The sequence below is a fragment of the Hyperoodon ampullatus genome (assembly GCF_949752795.1).
Source record: "Hyperoodon ampullatus genome assembly, chromosome: 6".
In the NCBI taxonomy this organism is placed as follows: Eukaryota; Metazoa; Chordata; class Mammalia; order Artiodactyla; family Ziphiidae; genus Hyperoodon; species Hyperoodon ampullatus.
Window position 1 is genome coordinate 13,831,892 of NC_136919.1, and position 24,675 is coordinate 13,856,566.

Here is a 24,675-nt window from a genome sequence, read left to right on the forward strand (position 1 = left end):
CTGCTCAGCCATTACAGTTTTTAAAGGAGAAGGGGGAAGAATCTCAGTGAATCATCTAGGCAGAAGGTTGAATTCTGCATCATTCTCCATTGCGTGCAGACTGGCTGACTCTTCAGATGTTATCTTGCCCACGTGATTTGCCTGCAGGATTTCTAAAGGGGCTGTTGGGGGTAGAGAGCTAGTCATTCTTTTTTATTTTTTTAATTTATTTTTGGCTATGTTGGGTCTTCGTTGCTGTGTGGTAGGCTTTCTCTAGTTGCGGTGAGCAGGGGCTACTCTTGGTTGCGGTGCACAGGCTTCTCATTGCAGTGGCTTCTCTTGTTGTGGAGCACGGGCTCAAAGTGTGCGGGCTTCAGTAGGTGTGGCACACAGGTTCAGTAGTTGTGGCTCGCGGGCTCTAGAGCGCAGGCTCAGTGCTTTCAATTCCCCACTGTCAAACATCATTCCATTTCTATGGGATCAGGGGTGAAGCTCCATCTTCCGTAACTTTCTTCATGCTGACATAGGGCACCATATTCTCAGAGTGGAAAATGTCAACATGGGTCTGTAGCATCTTTGCTGACAATTTTAGTTGCCTGCTTACATATATGGGCAGAGTAAGATACAATTATTATTATTATTTTTTAGATACAATTATTTTGATGCCCACAAAGATATAGTTTATTATGAGCAATAATGTTAATCCCATTCTCTTGAGGCCAGTTCTTGGAATTGTGCTAGCCATAGATTCAGTACTGCTCAAGATGGAGCAGCTAATGTCATGGCTATAGTCTGGTCCCCATGCAGTTAGCTTTTTTCCTCTGGTGGCAGTTACAGTATCTGTAAAACAACTCAGGAATGTGCATCAGACACTCAGTCTGTGACTATTGTCTTAATCATTAACTGCTCATTTTTGTACTTGGGGGCCCTGCAGGGTTCTGCTCAGTTCCAATTCCACCACAATTTTACTTACCCATCCCCTAGTGACAGGTTCCCCACTACCATCAACAATGCTGCAATGAACATCCTTATTCATCTCCCTTTACGAATCTGTGTGAGAATTTATCTGGACTATGTTTCTTGGAGTTGAACTGCTGGGTCAAAGGGCATACCTATACTGAATATCATTTACTTCTGTCACATTGCTCTACAGAATGGCTGTACTATTTATACCTCCACCAGCACTGCATAAGGATTCTCCTCATTCCACATCCTCACCAACACTTGGTGTTACTCACCTCTCTAAAATGTGCCATTTTTGAGGGGTATAAAGTGACATCTCATTATTGTTTTAATTTGGATTCTTCTGATTACAGTGATTTCTAAACATTTCTTCATGTACTTGCTAGCCATTTGGACTTCCATTCTGTGAATTGCCTATTCCTATCTTTTGCACTTTTTTCTATTTTCCACTTGGGTTTTCTTGTCTATTTCTTGTTGATTTTGTCTCTCATATACTTCTTTGAGCAGTCGTAGACCTTAGTGGGTTTTGAACAGTAATCTTTTTTTCTGATATAGTCAAATTCATTATAATTTCATTTTATGGTTATATATCTTAGTTCACAAAGACATTATTGCATATTTTATCCTGTTGGTTTTAAAGATTTAACTTTTAAATGTTTTAATCTCTCTGGCATCTACCTTTATAAGTGATGCCTTGATGGGTCTTTTTTATGATCTCTGACAAGGAGTAAAATTGACTTCTCTTAGTTTTAGCTTTTTTTTCTGTACATTTTCCATCTAGTAGAAGAGTTGATAATGAGAAATGAAATAGTCAAGGGCAGGTATCAATGGAAAAAAATGGTGGAGGATCAAATTTAGATAATCTCAAACAACTTACTGTCATAAGTACCATATATTGAGCACAAACTGTTTGCCATGCTTTGTCTACATTATTTTTATCTTCACAAAAACCCTTTGAGGAAAATACTATTACCTCTATTTAACTGATGAGCAAACCAAAACATAGAAAGATTGTGTCTTGCCCAGTGTCACATCCAGAGTAAGTTCTTTCTGAACTCAGTACTCTTTCATCCACATTGCAAAGCTCTCAAATGTCTTCACTGACTTTTATTTTAATATTATATCCTCAGCATTTATCAAAGGTTGATGAGGAAAGAAGAGGAACATTCCTGTCTCTTCTGCAAAGCCATGTGGTTTGAACATGCAATTGCAAAATGTCACTAGTTTTTTTTTTTAGCATCTACCATGTGCCAGGGACTAAGTGCTTGGGACTACAGCATTCAATAAGAATGGTTCCTGCCCTCAGAGAGCTTTCTTAGCAGGACAGTGGGAGGAGGAGTCTCTTTGTGGTGACTACTATGGGTTCTGCAGTAAAGCTTCCTGAGTTCAGATGCAGCTTCATCTGTACTAGCTCTGTGACCTTGAGCAATTTGCTTTCTAAGCCTCAGTTTGCTCATCTATAAAATTAAAATAATAATAGTAGACACAGTGCATAGGGTTGTTGTGAGGATCCAGTGTAACAATGCATTCAAAGAGCTTAGCAGTGTGCTTGGTATTCTATCAGTAGAATGATAAATACTATCATTTTCATGAAATAAACCAATGATTACAGTAGAAAATGCTCCGATACAGCATGCTTAAACTCTGTTATTGTGCAGAAAGAAAAAGTGTCTAAGTTAGATGGAGAGGAGAAGGTAGAAGGGATTTCAAGGCATGCTTCCCAATGGAGCTAATCTTCACATTACCTTGACTAAGGAATTACTTGTTAGTTATTTTTAGATTTCAGTTCCGGGAATAATTTTCTGTCTTTGGACAAAACAGCATGCTCCCTTTTACTGATGAATAAGATTTATATAACCTATTTATTTCCTATCGTGTAATGACCAGGAAGCTTACAGTCAACTTTAATGCTTTATTTAATGAGATTATATAAGCCTAGGGTTTGATTTTAAAAATCCTTGATTATTTTAAATTTCCCTTTTAAATTTTAATATTGTTGTTATAAAAGAGTCTATTTTTTTTAAAATTCCCTGAAAGTAGGTATACTATAAATAATCTGCAAATAGTCTTCCCTCAAGAACTCTGTGTAAATCTAATAATTTTCTTTTAAATTTCAGGCGTCATTAGTAGAAGAAAGGAGTTCCCATACAGGTTACCATTGGATTTGGTCCCCAAAACAAAAGTCAAAAGGATTGTGAGTGTAAAAGGTAAATTAACAAGTGCCATTTTTATTTCTTATTTCACTTTGTGTTTCAAACAAAAATCAAATATTCTCATGATTATCCTATTTCTCCTCTTCTCTACTCAGTTGCATGTACAATAGGGGACCTCTGGGAGTACCCTATTCCTACTCCCACCTTCAAATCCCGAACCACTCTTCCAACCCTCTTCTTCCAGTGGCCTGATTGGAATGGAGATGCATGCTCCCATGATGGAGGGTGGGGGCTGTCATTGGCCCAAAGACCTCTCTAAAATGAAAGTGCAGCTGCGTCCAGATTTAAAGGACTTTCTATTAGCCTAGTGGCCAGTCCTATTCCAGAGAAGGCTTTATGACCTGCAAATGGCCCCGAGAAAGCAGCTCTGCTCTTTTAGAGTGCTAGTACATTTGTAGAAGTGGTGTCTTTAGCAGGTTTTATCCCTGGTCTCCAGCCATTAAAAATTCAATGACACATCATCAAAATAATAGAATGTCCTGACTACATTTTATCTTAGATAAAACCTTGGAATCACAGAATGTTAGTACTGGAAAAGACCTTTTTAATCATGTCCAACTCTGTAGTTAGATATATAAGAAAGTGTTTTTCCCAGGGTCTCACGATGAGTTATAGACAGAGCTCTCATAGTACTCACAGAGTGTTCACAGTTCAGACTCTTAGCTTTGTTTTGTGGGTGCGATCGATTCATAGAGTTTACAATATCTAAAGCTTTCAGTTTCATGGCAACTAATTTGCCATGTCCTCTATGCTGTAATCTGCCCACTGTATGAAACCATCTTATCCCCATATTGCAGTGGTATTTTTAAGTCTGCTTTTGGTGTTTCTTTTAAATACATCTTCTAATCAAATTTTTTTCCTCTCCCCAGTTCTGAGAAGTAATTCAGCTGCCTAGATAAAAAGGAAAGGAGAGGGATGGTTGCTCTTATCTCCATTTAAAATATACTGTTACTCAGAAGTTGACAGAAATTGATTGTACCTACTATGATTTTTGTTTGTGTGCTTGTTTGTTTGTTTCAGGACTGCTTATAGGTGAGGTCATGTCTGCAGTTCTGAGTCAGGAAGGCATTGATATCCTTACCCACCTCCCCAAAGGGAATGCAGAGGCAGAACTGATGAGCACTGTCCCAGTATTCTATGTTTTTCACTACCTGGAAGCAGGAAATAATTGGAACATTTTTTCTGCTAACTCATTAACTCAAAAACAGAACTTGAAGAAAAAATTAAAAGAAGGTAAGAAAAAACTATTTCACATATTATACATTAAAATCTTGTGATTTTTAAACTAATAGTTTGATTAAACTAATATTTAAGTTATGAATTATACAAAAGCTTATTTGTAAAAGTATTTCAGCCAAAAAAAAAAATCATGAGGTGGACTCTGTTACACAAATAAATACTGTTTGCTGGAGCGCTTTGGCTTAACTTACTGAAACGCCTGGATGAGATACAAGACACCTGCATTCCAAACTCTACAGAGTACTTCCTTCCTTCTTGAATGAGCTCAGAATGTTCTACTTGATAATTCCCAATTCAAGCGATTCATATACTTCCTTTGAGAAGTTCAGTGTTGGCCACAGAGCATGTGCTTGCTGCCCAACACCAAAGGAAGTTTAGTGTTCCCAGGGGCTAATAAAGCACTCTCTGAGTAGAAATGGGGGTCACTGAAGCACTGTGTTCTTTCCCTGGTGCCTCTTAGGGATGGTGAGCATCATGTCCTTCAGAAATACTGACTATTCTTACAGCATGTGGAAGGGTGGAAGTGCTAGCACTTGGTAAGTAGAAAGTTTTGACGTGCATTTTCATACAGTAGTTAATTAACTAAAGAATAACAACCTTAGTGGAAACGCTGTCCAGTTGCTCAGGCTAAAAAGCCTGGTCATCCTTCACTGCCCTCTTTCTCTTACAAGCCACATCTGATCTAGCAAATCCTTTTGGCTGCACCTCCGAAATATATCCTGAACTTGACTACTTCTCACCAACCCCAACCCACCACCCTGGTCCAGGCCATTCTCATCTCATACCTGGATTATGACACTAGCCCCCTCTGGTCTTTCAGCTTCCGCCCTTGCCCCTTTTCAGTCTATACTCAACACAGCAGCCAGAGGGACTCTGTTAAAACATGTTAGGTCACGTCCCTCAAAACCATTCAAGAGCTTCCCATCTTACCCAAGGTAAAAACCAAACTTCTTAGTGTGATCTACCAGGCCCTACATGGTCGAGCCCTACCTCACCTCTCCAACTACATCCCCTACTGCTCTCTTTCACTCCACTCGAGCCCCACTGGCCTTCTTGCTGTTCCTTGAACATGCCAGCCATGCTTCCACCTCAGGGCCTTTGCACTGACTACTCCCTCTTCCCCCTCTTCCTGAGGTATCAGCATGGCTGACTTTGCTACCTCCTTCAAGTCTTTACCAAAAGTCACCTTCTCACTGAGGCCTCTGTTGATCATTCTATCTAGCATGCCATTCCCATCCCAACACTTCGTATTCTTCTCCCCAGCTTTCCTTTACTCTTTAGAATTTATCACTAACATTCTTACTTATCACACTTATTGTCTGTCTCGCCACTAGAATGTAAGCTCTATGTGGGCAGTTTCAAGTATTCCTAGTGCCTGGTATGTACCTGGCATATAGTAGGTGCTCTGTAAGTACTTAATTGGTGAAGCATAATAACTTCCAAAATTCTGATAATTTGAGGGAAAGTCAGTCTGAATTAATAAATCCATATGGCAACTTCTTTTCAAAAAATAATATCATACTTTGACAAAATATTTACTAAAAACACTGTGACAGGTACTTTGTAGGTTCTACTATATGAAACACTTTTAAGGGTTTACAGTCTAGAATAATTGTCTTTTAAATTATGCCCTTTAACTGTTGAGAGTCCCCAGGATTTTATCCTTGACCCTCATTTTCTAGACTCTCTCCTTGTACAATCTCATCTTTGCCCATGACTTCCATAATTCCTATGCACATGATTCTCTAATCACGTCTCAAGGCCTATCTTCTTTCCTTAGTTCCAGATCCACATTTCTGTGGACTTGGGAGCCAAAAGCCCTTTGAACACATTCCATGCCAAATTCATTCTTTCGTTCCTCTGTTCCCCTAATCAGTGCCCAGCAATACTTTGTCCTCTGCTGACCAAGTTTGACTCCTCCCTTTCCTTTTGGCTTTATATCCAACCAGTCACCATGTCTCACAGATTGTACCTTAGAAGTGGGTCTGACCCTGTGTGGGTGGCACATTTGAAAGACACACAGGCCCCTGGAGTATGGCAACCAGAGGATAAAACCCAGGATGCAGGGAGTGGAGGTCGATACAGACTGGAAAACACCACAGCAGGAGCTGGAAACTAAATGCCTGGAGAACAGAAATCCCCACGAGAAGATGCGATAGCCTCTCAGGAAACCCCCAGAGCCTCTCAAGATTCTGGGCAAGACTGAGTGCATGGTGTTCAGCCAGAAACATAGAAACACTTGGACCCAACCACCCCAGGCCCAACTCCATGAGTTCCTTTGGAGATAAACATACATAGAAGAAAATGGCCAACACCTGAATACTTTCCAAAAAAATTTTTTGTAGAAATACAGGGAAGATACAAAAAGTACTAAGAATAATATTCCTCTAAAAAGGAAAAGGAAAACAAAATTTTAAAGTGAGGGAGAGAGTCAAGTCTCAAGGGCTTCTGGCTCCTGGGCTGCTGAGTCAAGGAATTGGAGGGGAGGAAAGGAGGCATAAGGGGCACATGGGGTCATGAAGTATTTAGATCCCCTTTGATATTCTTTGAGAGACAGTAGAGACTGAACTTGCTTTTTGACTAAGTAATCATAATAATTAGAGCTTCCTTGGGAGGTGGTGAGTTCTGCATCAATAACATGGCTCAAGGGGAAGCGAGATAAACACTCCCACGGACGTTGGGGAAGAGAATTCAGACCTCAGACGGGGATTTAGATCAGATAGCTTGTACAAATTTTACAATCTAGAATTTTATGATTTCGCTCCTCCATATCTCATGTTCAAGAGTCAGTGCTTTAACACAAAACTATTTGTTTCAACACTATTGTCTTTAACTTTAGAGAAAGAAGAATTTTTTTTATCATCAGGCATCAATTTTCAGCTTGTGTACAAGCTAACAATGTTGCAGTCACAGATGTGCTGCTCACATTTGATTGTTTTTGGAGATCTTCCTGAAATCTTTCCTGCCCTTGTGAAATGGTAACAACTTACTTTGGAATTGTGCATTTTAAAACATATTTTCTTTTCAAGAATAAACACTGTATGAACTAAAACACACTGCAAGTTGAAAGCCAACAGGGATTCAGTGTCTAAATGTATATTTATTTGATTTTGTCTCAAAGGCTAACAGCTTTTGCTTTAAGAGTACTTGGACAAGTAAGTAAATATATAGATCAGAACCAAAATTCAATTTGTAATTCTTTATTGTGGCTGGTTGAGAACTGTCAACTAGAAAATGGATCATTCAAGGAAAATTCCGACTATCAACCAATAAAATTACAGGTAAGGAAACCAAATGCACAGATGAGCAATAGTTTTATTTACAAGTTTGAGTTGTGTTCTCACCCATTTTATAAGAATGAAAAAGAGAGGGGAGAATATATGCAATCCTGCAAGAAACTTCTCTTGTGTACAAAGAATTTGAAAGGTCTTCTCATTCTGCTCTTCAGACAATTCAGCATAGGTCAGATGAGTGAGATCTTGGACATCTGGTGTAACAGGCATTAGTGGGTCACAGGGTACAAGTGCTAGTGATCTCAGAACGGGTAAAATGTGCTAATTTGTCCACGTACACTTCATATGAATCTGAACTTGAACTTCAGAGCCTTCTTACAGGCCAAGGCTGCAAGATGTTGTTGTGAAACATGGAAGGGATCCTATTTACACTCTGTTAGAAGGAGTGGGGTCAATTTATTAAAAGTACAACAAAGTGTTGTTTGAAATTGGAATCCACTTACATGCTTGAATTGCAAAATCTCTGCAAAATACTGCTACAACATCTTCTACTCCTAGAATGTATTTTTTAGGATCCAACAGCTTTTATTTATTTATTTATTTTGCTGCCCCAATCCAATCCCTTTCATATCAGGCACAAGTGGCCTCTTGGCTGACAGGGGTCCCATAATTAGGACCGATTAGGACTCACACAAAAAATGGGGGCAACTGACATCATCTAGGTGCTATTTGAAGAGTAAAATACTACAACAATTTTTTTTAAGATCCCACCCATCCATCCATCTATTCATATCCATTCAACAACCATTCACTAAGCACCTAAAACATGCAAGGGCCTATTTGGGGCACCATGGGGGAGGAAGAGTGGGAAGGATGGACCAGAGTGTATCCCTGCCACAAAGGAGCTCACACACTGGTAGGGAAAGTGGGGGTATAAATGCTAATAACTCTAACCAAGATTTAAGTGTGTGTGTTCATTTATTTATTCAATAAGTATGTATTGAATGTGTACAAAGTGCTACATGGTAGGGACATAACAGCGAACAAAACAGGTGTGGTCACTGAGGCCATGGCAGTTACAGTCTAGCAGAGAAGTCAGACATTGAGTAAGTGATTTCAAGTGTGTGATTCATGTTAAGAAAAGGGAAATACAGTTTCTTTGAAAGCAGGAAACTCTAACCTAGATTGGGGGAGTTGAGAAAATGGGTTGACCAGGTCCCTGAGAGCTAGGTAGGAGGGAGGCAGGCAGAGTGTTGCAAGTGGAGCAAACATCATGCCTGTTATCTTGAAGTAGAGAGAGGGTGGTTCATTAAAAGAGCTGGAGCCGAGAAGTCCAGAGGGTGAGTGGCACAAAATAAAGCTGGAGAGAAAAGTAAAGGTTACTTACTGGAAGGTCCTGGAAGCATTGCATAGGAACATCACTGCTCTAAGAGGAGAAAATGTGGGAGAACAGAAGCAGAATAGTGCTTCGCAGGGGAGGTGGCATTTTAACAGGGTCTAGAAGGAGAGGGTGAGCTTGAACGTGGTAAAGAGGTATGAAGTGGAGCTACAGGGTAGAGAGGTGGAGGAAAGAAAAGCAAGTGAAAGCATGTAAGACTCAGAGCTTTGAAAAAGCGCAAGCAGTCCGACCAGAGTGCATGAAAGGAGAGGAGAGGAGGTCCAAGGTGGAGATTAGAGCCAGGTCACTTCACTTTAAAGACACCAGTTCATTCTCCTTTTTAAACATTGCTTATTTTTAGGGTACCTTGCGCATTGAAGCCCAAGAGAAAACTTTATATCTTACGGCCTTTGCTGTGATTGGAATTAGAAAGGCCTTTGATATATGCCCTCTGGAGGTAAGTAAGAGTTTTCTTTCTCCAACACCCATGGTCTTTTTCCATACCATATTCTTGGGGGGAGGGGGGAAGGTAAGAGGGGGGTTTGAAAATAACTTTAACTCCAGAATTTAAGGATTTCAGAATTATGATAGATACTAGAGAACATCTAGTCCAACCCACTCGTTGACAGTTGAGAAAGCTGAGGCCTGTACGAAAGGTGAATTTAATTGTCCCATGAATTGTAGAGCTGTGATTAGAACAGATGACTTCTGACTGTGATGAGAAAATGACCCCGTGTCCGCAGCTTCCTACTCTTACCTCTGCTAAATCTTATGCCACGTATGTGACTGTTGTTCTATAACCCGGAATACAGGGTGTTGAGGTACTCTGTATCACAGAACTGTTGAGGATGCCCCATACCACGTTTGCTGCCTTGGGTTGTGCTGTTTCATTTGCTTGGAAGCTGAAGGGAGAAAGGAGAGTATCCACTTAAGTGAATCAATATAGAAGATTCCAAAGGTTAACAGAATTGAGACCCTGATCTGGGAAGTAAATTAGACATGTCCTTCAAACCAGCAGACAGAACCAAGATGGAAAAACCCAAGGGGACTGATAGGACTCGAACCACAAAACAAAATAATTGTTTAGTTTAGTTGAAGAGAATTGTTTTATATATATATATATCCAGCAAGACAAAATAATCAACAAGGAGAAGTTAGCAGTGGTGCTGGGAGAGACTGCGCCAGGCAAGGTGTCAGCAGTGATGCACCATGCTGCCTCCTCATCCACTTATCCAAAATAACTACTTTAGTTGTCTCAGGACAAAGTCATAAAGACTATTTTCCCAGGAATCCTTAGGATCAAAAAGTGCTTTGACAGCTTGGCTTTTTTTCTGCTACTGATGGTTTTAGTTAGTAAAACTCCTTTTGAAAATGTAAATCTGTCTCAGCTATGCTGTGGGGGAACGGAGAAAGCCATGTCTATACTTGCTGCTTCTTCTTCCCAGAGGCTAGGTCTGACATGGGAAGCAGAAATTCAGTGGAAAAACCTCTACCGAGGAGGGGAGGATTCAGAAACTAAAACAACTGGATGTGGACAATCTCGTTTTCACTTTCCAGGTTACACTCTGCTCCTTCTCCTGGAAGGATTTGCTTCAGGGAGACACCATCCATTTCCATTAGGTCATTTCTCTTTCCACCCTTCACCTTGCCTGCCCCAGCGTGGTGCAACCTGGGGGCAGTTCCCATCAGTTGATAGGCCGATGCTTGACAAAGAAACTTAGGTATCTTCTGCTCTTGTTTCCAGAAAGTCAGCACAGCTGTAACTAAAGCTGACACCTTTCTGCTTGAAAATACCCTCTCGACCCAGAGTACTTTTACACTGGCCATTGCTGCTTTTGCTCTTTCCCTGGGAGATAGAACACACCCACAGTTTCGTTCAATTGTCTCAGCTCTGAAGAAGGAAGCTTTGGTTAAAGGTATGACTTGTTCCTGACAGGTACTCGGCAAGTGTCTACTAGGCATGTAGCGTCTGCTAATTGGGGGAGGGGTGGTGGCATGCATAGTGGAGTGAGACACCATCCCTGCCCTCAAGAAACAAATCATCACAGTACAATGGAATAAGCGCTGTTATTCATTTACTTAGTCACTCATTCAGCACATTTTTATTCATTCCTTAATTCAACAAAGGAATGAATGTGTATTGAGTATTGAGTACCTCCTACGCACCAGGCACTGTTCTAGGCTCTGGGGATAAAGCAACAGACCAAAAAAAAAAAAAAAAATTCAGGCCTTCATGAAACTTACATTCTAGTTAGGGAGAGACAAACACGATAACTAGCTAGAACATTTAATATACTAAATAGCTTAGTGATGACTGATGTGAAGAACAGTGAAGCAGGGAAGTGAGACAGGGCGAGGGGGTGGGTTGTAATTTTAGATGTTGTCAGGCTGAAGCCTCACTGAGAAGATGGTGTTTGAGTCAAGACCTGAAGGAGGTGAGGAAGCAAGCCAGTGGCTCCCTGGTAGGGTGTTTCCTGGTGGAGAAACAACTGTGCATATTACTGAGGTAGGAGCATGCCTGGTGCTCGAAAAAAGGCCAGGAGGCCAGTATGGCTGGAGAGAAATGAGATGAGGGTAAGAAGTGATGTCAGGGAAGGAAAGGGTGAGGGAGTGCCATGTAGGACCTTGGAGGTCATTACTGGAGCTCTGCAGGACTCCTGTATACAGTTGTGCAATGTACAAAGCACCCCAGCAAGCAGGTGAATTAAGGCTGAAATCCAGCTTGTGCTCCGCTCCCCTATCCACGCACCCTGGTTTGAGTCAGCTTCTACCCTGAGCAAGGGGTGCCTGAGTCTCATTCACATCAAGGTGCTATGGGGGCCAGTGTGAGCCCCAGGAGAGTGCATGACCTAGCTTGTACCAGGTTGACTACAAAGGTATATATTTCATTTTGAAGAGTAAAGATATTGCTTCCTATGGGTCAAGAGTAAAGAAATAGAGAGGAGCTGTGGTCATTGGCCAATGTGCCTAGACCAGCACTGGCACGGTTGGGCACTTCTGAGCCGTCTCCTGACTCAGGTTTTCTAAAAGTTTAATAAATCTTACATGAGGTTTATCATGATCTACAAAATTTGACTTCTGTCATCATTTAAAAATGACTGATTATTAACATATACCTCGAAACCACTTGTATAATACTTTTCAAATAACACAAAAGAAATGTCTTGGGTATTGTAAGAAATGAATCATAAAATCATAGAATTTAAGAGCTAGAAGGGAACTTAATAATTCAAATAACGTTTGATCTAGAAATATCTTTAAAAACCAAAACTTTCATTCTAAATACAGCCTCCACAAGTGAGGGAAAACATTTTGTCCAAAGTCATGCAAAGCAGGTAATTCTGATGTGTAAATAGATGACATCAAAATTTTGAGGGATGGAGTGGGAGGTTGGGATTAGCAGATGCAACCTATTATATATAGAATGGATAAACAACCAGGTCTTACTGGACAGCACAGGGAACTATAGTCAATTATATATATATATATAATACATATATATTATATATATAAATATATATACATTCTTTTTTAGATTTTTTCCATTATAGGTTAAAAGAGCCCTGTATTAAGGGATCTTGTTTGTATTGGTCACCTTGAGAAAGTTCTTCTTACAAAAGAGTAAAAAATTTCTGGAAACCAGAAGGCCACTACCAGAAGAAACTTCTAGAAACTTGCTAGAATTGTTATGCCAAATTCACACTTTTCATCATATTTACCATTGTGATTTGTTGATGTTCAGGTAATCCACCAATATATCGTTTTTGGAAAGATGATCTTCAACAGAAAGACAGCTCTGCACATTATACCAGCACAGCACACATGGTAGAAACCACGGCCTATGCCTTACTTACCAGCCTGAGCTTGAAAGACATGAATTACGCTAATCTAATCATCAAATGGCTATCAGAAGAGCAGAGGTATGGAGGTGGCTTTTATTCGACCCAGGTAATGTTTCTTTCTCACGGTCCATCCTCCTGGAGATATTTTTAGCGCCTCCCACACCACACATTCCACACTCCTTCTGACCTCCATGCTTCTGTCACCAAGGGAGCATACCAAAGATATGAATAAAGGGCTAGAATCAAGGACCCTAATGGATATCTGCATTGACACCCTTCTTATACAGAGGAGCAAGTCAGCCTCAGGAGGTTCATTCAGGGAGTTAGTGGCAGAGCCAAAATCAGAACTCACGTCTCCTGACTCTAAGCCCAGTACTTCATTTATGATTCTTAATTACCATAAAGGGCTAGGAGAGTTAAATCCTCTGTAAGAAACAGCAGCTGCCATGCAAAGATACTGATGTTCCCTTCCACAAAACAAATAAAAAGTGAGAGGAATATTGATTATTAACATGTTTATCTACCTACCAATGTAAACTCATTTAAGTATGTATATTTTACATTATAACTATATGCAGTTGTTTAGTGTACATCTACATTCAAGTTTATCTCAAATGTTAGCATCTTCCCTGTTCTCTGGATGCTTGGACAATGACGGGGTGTGTGTGTATATGTATATAAAATTTAGAGCTAGAGGGGTCCTTCAGGGTGACATTAGTGATCATCTAATCCGGGGAGGCAAATGGTTTCATCGTGGGTACAACTGGAGGCTTAGAGAAAAGAGGACCCCGCTTATTAGCACTGGCTGCATGGACATGGGCAGAGAGGGTAACCACAAATTTGCTCTCTCTGATCCAGCCACATTTCCTAATTTTGTAGATGAAGATGAAGTCCAGAAAAATTAAGTTCATCCATTTATTCCTTCAACAAATACTTGTTGAATAGCTACCATGTGTGTGTACTTACTAAATGTAATGGATGCCAAGAAAAATATACTACTTGCCCCCATGAATGCCCACTGCAATATACTGCAGTGGGCGATGCCAATGATAAACTCTACATAAAAATATTACCAATTGAGATGAATGCTCTAAAGGGCAGAAGGGAAGAACATTAAAACAGAATAGGGCTTCCCTGGTGGCGCAGTGGTTGCGAGTCCGCCTGCCGATGCAGGGGACACGGGTTCGTGCCCTGGTCTGGGAAGATCCCACATGCCGCGGAGTGGCTGGGCCCGTGAGCCATGGCCGCTGGGCCTGCGCGTCCGGGGCCTGTGCCCCGCAACGGGAGAGACCACAGCAGTGAGAGGCCCGCGTAACGAAAAAAAAAAAACAGAATAATGAGAAGGGGGAGCTTCTTTATGGCTTCACTGTGCGGATATTTAAGCAGAGACTTAAGGATGGGAAGGAGATACATTGTCATGCAAGGAGTTGGAGGTATTCTGCAAAGAGTGACTTGCCTGAAGTCACGTGCTCAGGACAGGTAGAGAACCTGGACGTGAGGCCACACTGCCTTTCTGTCCCTGCTAACAGCAGCATCCTTACTGGGGGAGGGGGAGATCTTCCTTCCACCTCCACATGGGGACCCTTAACCAGTTTCACTCAGTCAGCTGGAGTTTCATCTCCAGGCAATGCTGACTCACCTTCTCATATGAAAAGGTATTTGTAAACAGAGAGTACATAAATAAGTAAACCTATTTTTGTGCCTTGCCGATTGTTGATAGGATACAATTAATGCCATCGAAGGCCTGACAGAGTATTCACTCTTGGTTAAAAAACTCCGCTTGAATATGGATATCAAAGTTTCTTACAAGCATAAAGGTGACCTCTACCATTATAAGATGACAGAGAAGAGTTTCCTTGGGAGGCCAGTAGAGGTAAATAAAGGATTTTTTATAGTATTTTATAATCGATGGGACCTTTGAAATCATCTGTTACAGATGCTAATACGTATTTTTCTAATAACCACATTTTAAATTATTTTAAGGTATATTTAAACATACAAGTAACTGGAAATAGCTCTTACTGTCCACAGCCTACAAATCCGTGTTTGTGCAAAGTAAATAAGCATGAGAAATAATATTGAATACAAAAATCTTTCCAGGTGCCTTTCAATGATGACCTTGTTGTCCTAAGTACTGGACAAAACAATGGCTTGGCTACAGTGCATGTGAGTATTTCATGGAGAGCCAACTTAATTGGGGTTATGTGTGACTTAGTTGGGGTTATGTGTCAGCTTGTACTAAGTAACATAAAAGAAAGTTAGGGACTTTGCCACAAAGTTACAGAAATCTGGGCTTGGGTAACCATGACTGAGGTAAGAGTCATTTATCATTCTTTATAGCTATCTTGGTAGCTGTCCCCACAATTTCTTTTTGAAAATGGTTTTATTAATCTTTATATGTATATAGTCTGTGTATTTGTGGAAATTATATATATATAATCATATAGAGAGATAAATAATTTTTATGTCTATATACGTATATATACATGTGACTTGTATGTATACATTCATACGTGTATATACATGGATGCGGTGGTTAGTAACATAGTCTCACCTCATTTGTCCAGCATCGTTGGGGATTGATGGATATGTAAGGGCTTAAGTTTCTTCTATTTTTAACCATAGATTGCATGGACACACATAAACAGCTTAGAAAAACGTGTAACTGCCAAATGCCTAAAATAAAATAAACTATGTATTCTGAGCATAAGTTAACATTCTATTGATTATTTAATTGTGTGCTCATCTTTAGTACATTTATTCCTTCACAGACTGTTTATAAGATTGCATGAGGGTGGGGAGATGGATGGTCCAGTTTTCTGTCACTTCTGGTCACTCTCACTATACCTACTTCTGGTAGCACCCCTGCCCTTCCACGCACACCTATAATTTGTTGTTACCACAGTGGTTTGTGGGCTGAAGAAAACCATACTTCATGACCTTGTGGTGTTCTCTGTAAAATTAGTGTACAGGCACAAGGGTGAAAGTCTTAACAGCTTTCCTGTAGAGTGAGGTGCTCAGATTTGACTGCGTGGGATTTGGACCAAGGTTCTGACTGGACAGAGATCGTCTTTTGCTTACCTTGGGCTTCTCAGCTATGTTTCAAATTGTGGAGTTTGTTGAAAGTCCAGTTGCTGGGAAAATGGTCTTTAATGTACACCATTTGCACTGGGTGGTGAAAATACTTTAAGCATCTCATTTCCAGCCGCAGTACTGCCATAATACCTTTTCCACTCCCCATTTTAAACAGAATATCCTTGTTTACTTGTTCCAATATAGGTAAAAACTGTGTTTCACAAAACCAGTACCTCTGAGGAAATTTGTAGCTTCCAGTTGAAAATTGAAACCCAGGAAATTGAAGGTAAAACAGCATGATTTACACTATAATTTTGGTTAAGCATAAAGAATGCCAAAGAGCTTCCCTGATTAGGAAAAACATGCCAAATCAAAAAAACAATTTTCTTATTCAAATTCTTTAACAGGTTGACATCTGAGTAAACATAACTGCCATTTATTATAATAAAGGTAACTAATAATAGTTGGAAATTGATATTAAATAACAATATCTAAGCTAAATGTATCCGCTATTGATCCAGAAATTGTTTTGACTAAAAATTACTTTAAGAATGTAACTAGCATTAAAAAAAATGTAACTAGCTGTAAAGCCACAGAAGGGTCTAATTTCAGAAACTTGAATTTCTTTTACTTTTGTGTCAGTGTTCCATTCCTGGGCCCTGAATTTCTCTCATCACTCTGTTGGGTTTCCATCCCTTACCCTTTCTGTATCCCAAGGAGTCTGGCAAATGCACATTTCTCTGCCCCCACCTTCAACTTGATCTCTCCAGGACTTATGATCCTTTCTTAATGTGCCTTTTTTTTTTAAACCTGTGACCCTCTCATCCCTCTTCTGATGGGTGGGTTCTCCCCTCCCAGTCCAGAAGCAAGGCCACTTGCACACCCCAGTTCTCTGATAGCCTCTGCCCTGATAGCTTCTGTTTGTGGCGCAGAAGCCTGTTCCTGCAGGAAATTTCCAACTACCAGCAAATCCAGGCATCGGCTCTTCCTTCCTGCTACCTCCCCCAGACACGTGACCAACACATAATTACCTTAAATGACTCCTTCCTTAAATTCTTGGAGAGCAGAGGACTGTTCTAATGATTTCAAGACTTCCTGGGATTGTCAGTAGCCACGAATCTCCATTAAAATCATCAAAAGTGACAACTTCCAAATCACAAATCATTTTTAAGTGTGTTTAGAGATGTGCTCATTAATGATTCTGTTCTGACATGTTGCAAAACAGCTAAAAACGGTTTACTCTTATTTTTGTTTGTTTGTTTGCTTGTTTGTTTGCTGTGTGTGCCAGCCCGCGGCTACAGCAACTCGGAATACAAACGCATAGTGGCATGTGCCAGGTGAGCCCGTTTCCACCAAGGGGAGAGTAGACTTCAGGGTCTCACTTCTGCCAGAGTATTATTTCTCCAAATCTTTTTGAATTATAAGAATGTCCAGAAGATGCAAAATTGTTCGCTTTTTTAATGTGGAACATAGCAGGTATTCTTTTTTTTTTCCGCATCTTTATTGGAGTATAAATTCTTTACAATTGTGTTAGTTTCTGCTGTACAACAAAGTGAATCAGCTATATGTATACATATATCCCCATATCCCCTCCCTCTTGAGCCTCCCTCCCACCCTCCGTATCCCATCCCTCTAGGTCGTCACAAAGCATCAAGCTGATCTCCTTGTGCTATGCAGCAGCTTCCCACTAGCCATCCATTTCACATTTGGTAGTGTATACATGTCAGTGCTACTCTCTCACTTCATCCCAGCTTCCCCTTCCCCACCCCCCGCCCTGTGCTCTCAAGTCTGTTCTCTACGTCTGCGTCTTTATTCCTGCCCTGCCACTAGGTTCATTTGTACTGCTTTTTTAAAATTCCATATATATACGTGTTAGCATACAGTATTTGTTTTTCTCTTTCTGACTTACTTCATTCTGTAAGACAGATTCTAGGTCCATCCACCTCACTACAAATAACTCAATTTTTTTCCTTTTTATGACTGAGTAATATTCCATTGTATATATGTGTCACATCTTCTTTATCCATTCATGTTTTTGTTTGTTTTGTTTTGTTTTTTTGAATTTTATTTTATTTATTTTTTTATATAGCAGGTTCTTATTAGTTATCCATTTTATACATATTAATGTATATATATCAATCCCAATCTCCCAATTCATCCCACCACCACCACCACCACCACCACCCCTCCGCCACTTTCCCCCCTTGGTGTCCATACGTTTGTTCTCTACATCTGTGTCTCTATTTCTGCCCTGCAAACTGGTTCATCTGTACCATTTTTCTAGGTTCCACACATATGTGTTAATATATGATATTTGTTTTTCTCTTTCTGACTTACTTCACTCTGTATGACAGTCTCTAGATTCATCCACGTCTCTATAAATGACCCAATTTCGTTCCTTTTTATAGCTAATATTCCATTGTATATATGTACCACATCTTCTTTATCCATTCATCTGTTGATGGGCATTTAGGTTGCTTCCATGTCATGACTATTGTAACCAGTGCTGCAGTGAACAATGTGGTACATGTATCTTTTTTTTGCGGTACGCGGGCCTCTCACTGTTGTGGCCTCTCCCGTTGCGGAGCACAGGCTCCGGACGCGCAGGCTCAGCGGCCATGGCTCATGGGCCCAGCCGCTCCGCGGCATGTGGGATCTTCCCGGACCGGGGCACGAACCCGTGTCCCCTGCATCGGCAGGCGGACTCTCAACCACTGCGCCACCAGGGAAGCCCCACATGTATCTTTTTGAATTATGGTTTTCTCAGGATATATGCCCAGTAGTAGGATTGCTGGGTCATATGGTAGTTCTAGTTTTAGTTTTTTAAGGAACCTCCATGCTGTTTTCCATAGTGGCTGTATCAATTTACATTCCCGCCAACAGTGCAGGAGGGTTCCCTTTTCTCCACACCATTCTTAAATAGCTACTTACTGTACAGAACAGCTTTGTTTTGCTCATATATAGTTTTCTCTCCCATTTTTGGCCTTTTTCTAATTCAAACACTAAAATATTAATTTGTCTTCCAGAAAGATAAAGATACGATATGTAAGTATTAGGAAAAGAAAGAGCAAAAGATTCTCTCAGAAGCAGCTTCCACTCTTTTACTTAGAAAAATCATGTTCACCCAGCAAAATCCCTGGCCGTTATCAGCCAGCTGGTGGTTCTCAAGTCAGGTTGCACATTGAATTCAGCTGGAGAGATTTTAGAACTATGCAAAACTCCATCCGGGCTCACCCCTGGAGGTTCTTCTAATGGTAGCCAGGGCTAAGAACCATGGATGCTGAGCCCTTAGCAAACTAACTCCAAGGCCTGAATTGGCCACTATCTTCGTTTCCTATTGCTGCTAGTAACAATTTACCATAAATGTAATGACTTGAAACAACCCAAATGTATTATCTTATAATTCTGGGGGTCAGAAGTCCTAAAATCAAGGCGTTATTGGGGCCACGTTCCTTCTGGAGGCTCTAGGGGAGAATCCATGTCCTAGCCCTTTCCAGATTCCAGAGGCACCTGCTTTCCTTGGCTTGTGGCCCCTCCCTCCATCTTCAAAGTCAGCAACACAGCATCTTCCAGTATCTCTCTCTGACTCAGACCTCTGCTTCCATCACCGTAACCTCCTTCTCTGACTCTCCTGTTTATTTCCCGTATAAAGACCCCTGTGATCACATTGGGCCCACGCAGATAATCAACCAGGAGAATCGCCCTGCCTCAAGATCCTTAACCTTATCACACCTACAAGTCCCTTTTGCTATGTAAGGTAACAAGTTCACAGGTTCAAGGGATTAAGAGGTGGACATCTTTGGAGGCCATTATTCTGCTTACCAAACCACCATCCTAAAATGTTTATGAAAATATAGGTTTTTGAAAATATGTATGTATACTTTAGTGATCACAGAGTGAATCAGTTAATGGCAGAGCCAGGACTAGAACACAGGCTTCTTCCTTCTTTCCACCACCCCTTAGTACCTCCTGTTCTGTTCTGTTTCCTTAATTCTTCCTATTCTCAACAACTGGCTGGTATTTTGCTGTTTTTACTTATAATCACACATGATGCAAAGCACTGAGTATGGGTAACTTAGAAATTCCATAGAGTTGTGTCATAGATTGGAGCTGAAAAGGATTTTAGGGATGATATAGTAATCCTCTTATTTTAGAAGAAACTGAGACCCCAAGAGGTGAAGTAACTGGCCAAATTCTCACAGAGTTAGAGGCAGAGCTGGGGCCTCAGAGCCCAGACCCTGATGCCCAGTCCAGTTTCTAAACCACATCCTTTAATTAGTGTAATCTGAGACTACTGACCTTGAGGAATAGCACAGAATTTCTCACCACCTCCTTCCCAGCATTTCGCAGCCCTCTCTGTGGTCCCTAGCCCAGTCACTCTCTTCTCAGGATTCCTTCATCAGCTAGCCCACTCGAAGTCCCTCCTTCCTTCCTTGGCCAGTCTCTGCCATCTGTTCCCCCTCAGACACCCTTCCTCATTCCCTAAGGTCCTGTTAAGGTCACCCTTTCCCAGGCAGCTTGCTTCCTGCCATTCCCACTCTTGGGTCCCTCTCTTCTAGAAGACAGGGTGTGATCACTGTTTAAACCCATAGCACTTGTCGCAGGGAGGTATGAGCAAACTTGTTCTGGGCAAAACTAGAATCAATGTGTGGGACCTACAGGGAGGTACACTGAGTGGGCACAAGGACTCTATGATAGTGGAGCTGGACACCTGTGGGGCAGCCTCTGCCATGAAATACTCACATGACCTTCAGCAAATCAGCTTACTTCTCTGGGCCTCTTCTGTAAAGTAAGTATATTGGACTCTCTGATCCCAAATTGCCTTCCGGTAGTTCCACAACTCTGCTATACATTAAAAGGCTCTCATCAAAATCTTGTTCATTTGAATACATTGACAGGAGGCCTAGTTCCAGATTGTTAATATACAAAAGATAGCAACAGAGATGTAATACTGCATATTCTACCCTTTGGTTGTTATACACCAGGGACAAAATGTTCAAAAAACCAGGTGGAACATGCTTTTGGCTCTGTGATGCTGAAGCTGGGTTGGATAAATTCCAAATGTAACTGTGCAGTACTTATTCATGTGAGAAATTCTTTGCCTTCAAATATACACTCTCCTGATTTAAAAAATGCCAGCACACAATTTCTATGTTCGGAGGGTCTCTTTCGTGTATTTAGCTTTTTACAACTTCTCTGTTGTATTCATAAGAAAAGAAAAAAGGATTTCATTTCTCTCCTTCTCCTGGAACAAAATGCCTTTGGGAAAGATTGCTGTCTTTGGCAGCAGGCAAAGGGCTTCTTGAAAGGAAGGTTTCTGTTCCACGGTTGAAACAGTCACCATGGCAACCAGTCATCAAGGCTCCAGCGACTTTTCATAGACACTCTTCACTCAGGAGGCCCTTTTCCATCATGTTGACAGAGTATTTGCATCTGTGAGCCAGAGCTCTCTGCTTCTGGTGACACTCACCCATCCAATTAGGGAGATGCTAGATGTCACATTTCAGTTCCAAGTTGCCTTATATTTTGTTCTAAATTGTTAATTTGGTGAAGAATGGGGTTAAATTTTTATAAGCCAGAAATTTTATAATATTTAAATTTTTATGGTAAATATGACATCTAAAACTTCTAGTAGGGTCTGCTTTATATATGTTCAATAAGATATGATTGGGGAAAAGAGGTCCCTTGCCACCTCACTAATTCAAATAATACCTCTCATTGCACTCATATTTATTTCTTTGGGTGAGATCAGTTCATTTTCCCCTTTATGAAGCTGTCTCACCAGGCTCTTCCTTTAATCCCAACTGCTCTCCCAAGCTCCACTCTCAAATGTCCGGCTGCCTCTCCCACATCATAAGGTGAGGCTGGAACCTAAAACTCAACCTTTGCAGAACCACACTCCCATCCAGTCCCTACCCCACCAACCTGCTCCTCTTTCAAGTATTCTAACTTTGCTTAATTGTAGCAACAGGCCTCTCTGCCTCTCAAGATGAAACCTTGGAATTATAAAGATAAATTTAAAACACGAGTTTATACTTCTTCACAGTTAATCTTACAAAAAAGAAAATGAGCTCTAGAAAGGGAAAATAATTTGGGGAAAACCCTCAGCAGAACTGGGATAAAACCCAAATTTCCTGATTTGGGAATTTACTGAAATGGGAATTTCAGTATTATTTTCTCTCATACCAGAAAAACAAAAACAAAATAAACCAAATCTCCCATTTTACCCCCTTTGCCTTTCTCCTCAGCTTCCCCACAAGCACAATTCCTAGATGAAGGATAGTCCTTGAAACATTTTTTTAATAAAATATCTATTATGAAAATTTTAGAAAATAGAGAAAAGCATGGAAAAGAGATAGTCACTTATAATCTCATCATCCAGAGAAAGTAGCTTCTAACATGTTAGTGTGTTTCCTTCCAGTCTTTTCCTGAACATGCTTATTGAGTTTCTTTCCAATATACAATTAATTTTCTTCTTTGAATATTCTCCGTTAGAAAAAGAACTAGGATGAGAATCAAGAGACTTATGCAGCTCTGAGGTGAGCTAGTCATGTGAGCTTGAACAAGTACCTTATCTCATCCTCGGTTTCCTCAACTAGCTAATTAGGAGCTTGGACTGAATGGCTTTTATAATCTCTTCCAGCCCCAGAATGGAGGTCCATTGAGATAACCGGTCAAGTGAGTAAAGAGTTGGAATAGATGACTCAGAAATCTCTTGCACCTCTAAAATTCAGAGATTGCAACACATATATTGTAAAGAAGCAAATAACTAGAGACTCAAATTAGAAAGTTAAAGCCTACCAAGGAACAGGGGCTTTTCTTAAAGAATCTTATCCATTTATTTATTTCATTTCCTAATCTCTAATTTATTTTAGCTACAAGCTCAGCAGTGAAGAATCATCATCTGGGTCCTCCCATGCAGTGATGGATATCTCTTTGCCTACTGGAGTCAATGCAAACCCAGAAGACTTAAAAGCTGTAAATGTTTTCTTTTAAATGTTGTTATGGATACTTGCTTTTATTTATTGCATTATTTTACAAACAAAGCTATTTCCATTCCTTCTAACAGTCACTTTCATAGAATCAGCCAGAATATTCTTTTCAAACCAACAATCTACCTAAGTTTTTAGTTTTCAAAGTGAAATAGGGACGTATACTTGCATGGTCTGAAAAATGTGAGTGCATACGATGACATGTTCAGACTTTTTCAAGAGGAGGAGCTGCTCTTCAATGTCTTTAAATAGTGGATTACATCCCCATGACCTAACATTCCATCACTGGGTGAATGCATTTAAACAAAAAGTCCATGAAATTAAATTTGAGCTTTCCTCTTTGTTCCCTTAGCTTGTGGAAGCAGTGGATCAACTATTAACTGATTATGAAATCAAAGATGGACATGTTATTCTGCAACTGAATTCGGTAAGTTCCACCTCTCACCATTCTTCATTTATTATTACTATTCAAAATTCTCAGCCTAAAATATTATGAGTCTCTCCTCTCCCATAATTTTCTTTTTTTATTAGTTTCTGCTTTATAAAAAAGTGAATCAGTTATAAATATACATCTGTTCCCATATCCCTTACCTCTTGCATCTCCCTCCCTCCCACCCTCCCTATCCCACCCCTCCAGGTGGTCACAAAGCACCGAGCTGATCTCCCTGTGCTATGCAGCTGCTTCCCACTAGCTATCTACCTTACTCCCATAATTTTCTTAAACCTTGAATTTGTCAAACAGATTCCTTCCAATGAGTTCCTTTGTGTTCGATTCCGGATAGTTGAACTTTTTCAAGTTGGGTTTCTGAGTCCTACTACTTTCACAGTGTATGAGTACCACAGACCAGGTAATCAACTCTACTCTAAAGTTTCTTCAGAGGACTGCTTTGTATTCATTATGGAACCTGTAGAAATGCACTAGAGGCCTGCAGATTTTATATATCGCCTCTCCCAGGGCTCATTCCTCACAAACATTCCCCACTTGGACAAACAACTGCTGTGTGACATTGAACAAATCATCTCACCTCTCTGGTCCTCAGTTTCTTCATGTTTAGAATAACTGGATTAGACTGCTCCCAACTTAAATTCTTTGCCTCAAGTTTATCTTTGGTGTTCAGTTTTACTATTCATTGCACCTCTCCTTTTTAGAGATGCCCACTCACCCAACTATTTCTTTAATCCTCCCAGAATCAACTTCTCCTCCACCTACAATCTCATTACATTTTGCAGAGAGCTCTATTATAGCAGTTGCCACGTTGCATTGTTATTATTGGTTTCTCCACAACCCCAGACAGAATGTTTTCATCCTTGTGCCCCTAATCTCTAGCACAGTGTCAGGTACATAATGTGTATCGATAAATGTCAAATGAATGACCCCCATGTTTGATCATTCAGCCACTTCTGAGAATATTAAGTGATTGGAGGGCGCTTTGTTTCACAAGACAGAAGACTTCAATTTGGACAGTTCTACTTGTTACAAAATTCTTAAAGTGAACCAAACTCTGAGACCCATTCAATCTAGTTTTACTTCTGAAATTATATAGAACATAGTTAGCCTCTCTTCTCCTTAAGTGACAGAAAAAAACCCCAAAACTATGTAAATATATAGTTTCTTTTCTTCTCCAGCCTAAATAATTACCAATTACAATTCTTTCAATAGACTCTCATGTAATAATTTTTTTCCTCTCATTCATTGAAGCACCAAATATTTTCATTCTAAGAAATGAATATTGAAGAGTAAAATTTCAAGCACAGAAATGG

The 24,675-nt window shown here is 40.3% G+C and overlaps 1 protein-coding gene across 1 annotated transcript in view; it reads left to right on the forward strand.

Annotated features, from left to right (window-relative positions):
* The window catches only part of C5 (complement C5), a gene marked incomplete at both ends in the record, with an annotated part of 79,195 nt that overhangs the window by 44,662 nt on the left and 9,858 nt on the right, over nucleotides 1–24,675 (forward strand). Inside the window, 14 exons of the mRNA XM_079706669.1 lie at nucleotides 3,060–3,149; nucleotides 4,176–4,388; nucleotides 4,855–4,930; nucleotides 7,516–7,675; nucleotides 9,367–9,462; nucleotides 10,750–10,921; nucleotides 12,748–12,953; nucleotides 14,568–14,720; nucleotides 14,948–15,013; nucleotides 16,127–16,208; nucleotides 17,211–17,259; nucleotides 22,798–22,900; nucleotides 23,267–23,341; nucleotides 23,657–23,762. Of these exons, the coding sequence (XP_079562795.1) occupies nucleotides 3,060–3,149; nucleotides 4,176–4,388; nucleotides 4,855–4,930; nucleotides 7,516–7,675; nucleotides 9,367–9,462; nucleotides 10,750–10,921; nucleotides 12,748–12,953; nucleotides 14,568–14,720; nucleotides 14,948–15,013; nucleotides 16,127–16,208; nucleotides 17,211–17,259; nucleotides 22,798–22,900; nucleotides 23,267–23,341; nucleotides 23,657–23,762 (1,647 nt within the window). The remainder of the gene's footprint in view (nucleotides 1–3,059; nucleotides 3,150–4,175; nucleotides 4,389–4,854; nucleotides 4,931–7,515; nucleotides 7,676–9,366; nucleotides 9,463–10,749; nucleotides 10,922–12,747; nucleotides 12,954–14,567; nucleotides 14,721–14,947; nucleotides 15,014–16,126; nucleotides 16,209–17,210; nucleotides 17,260–22,797; nucleotides 22,901–23,266; nucleotides 23,342–23,656; nucleotides 23,763–24,675) is intronic.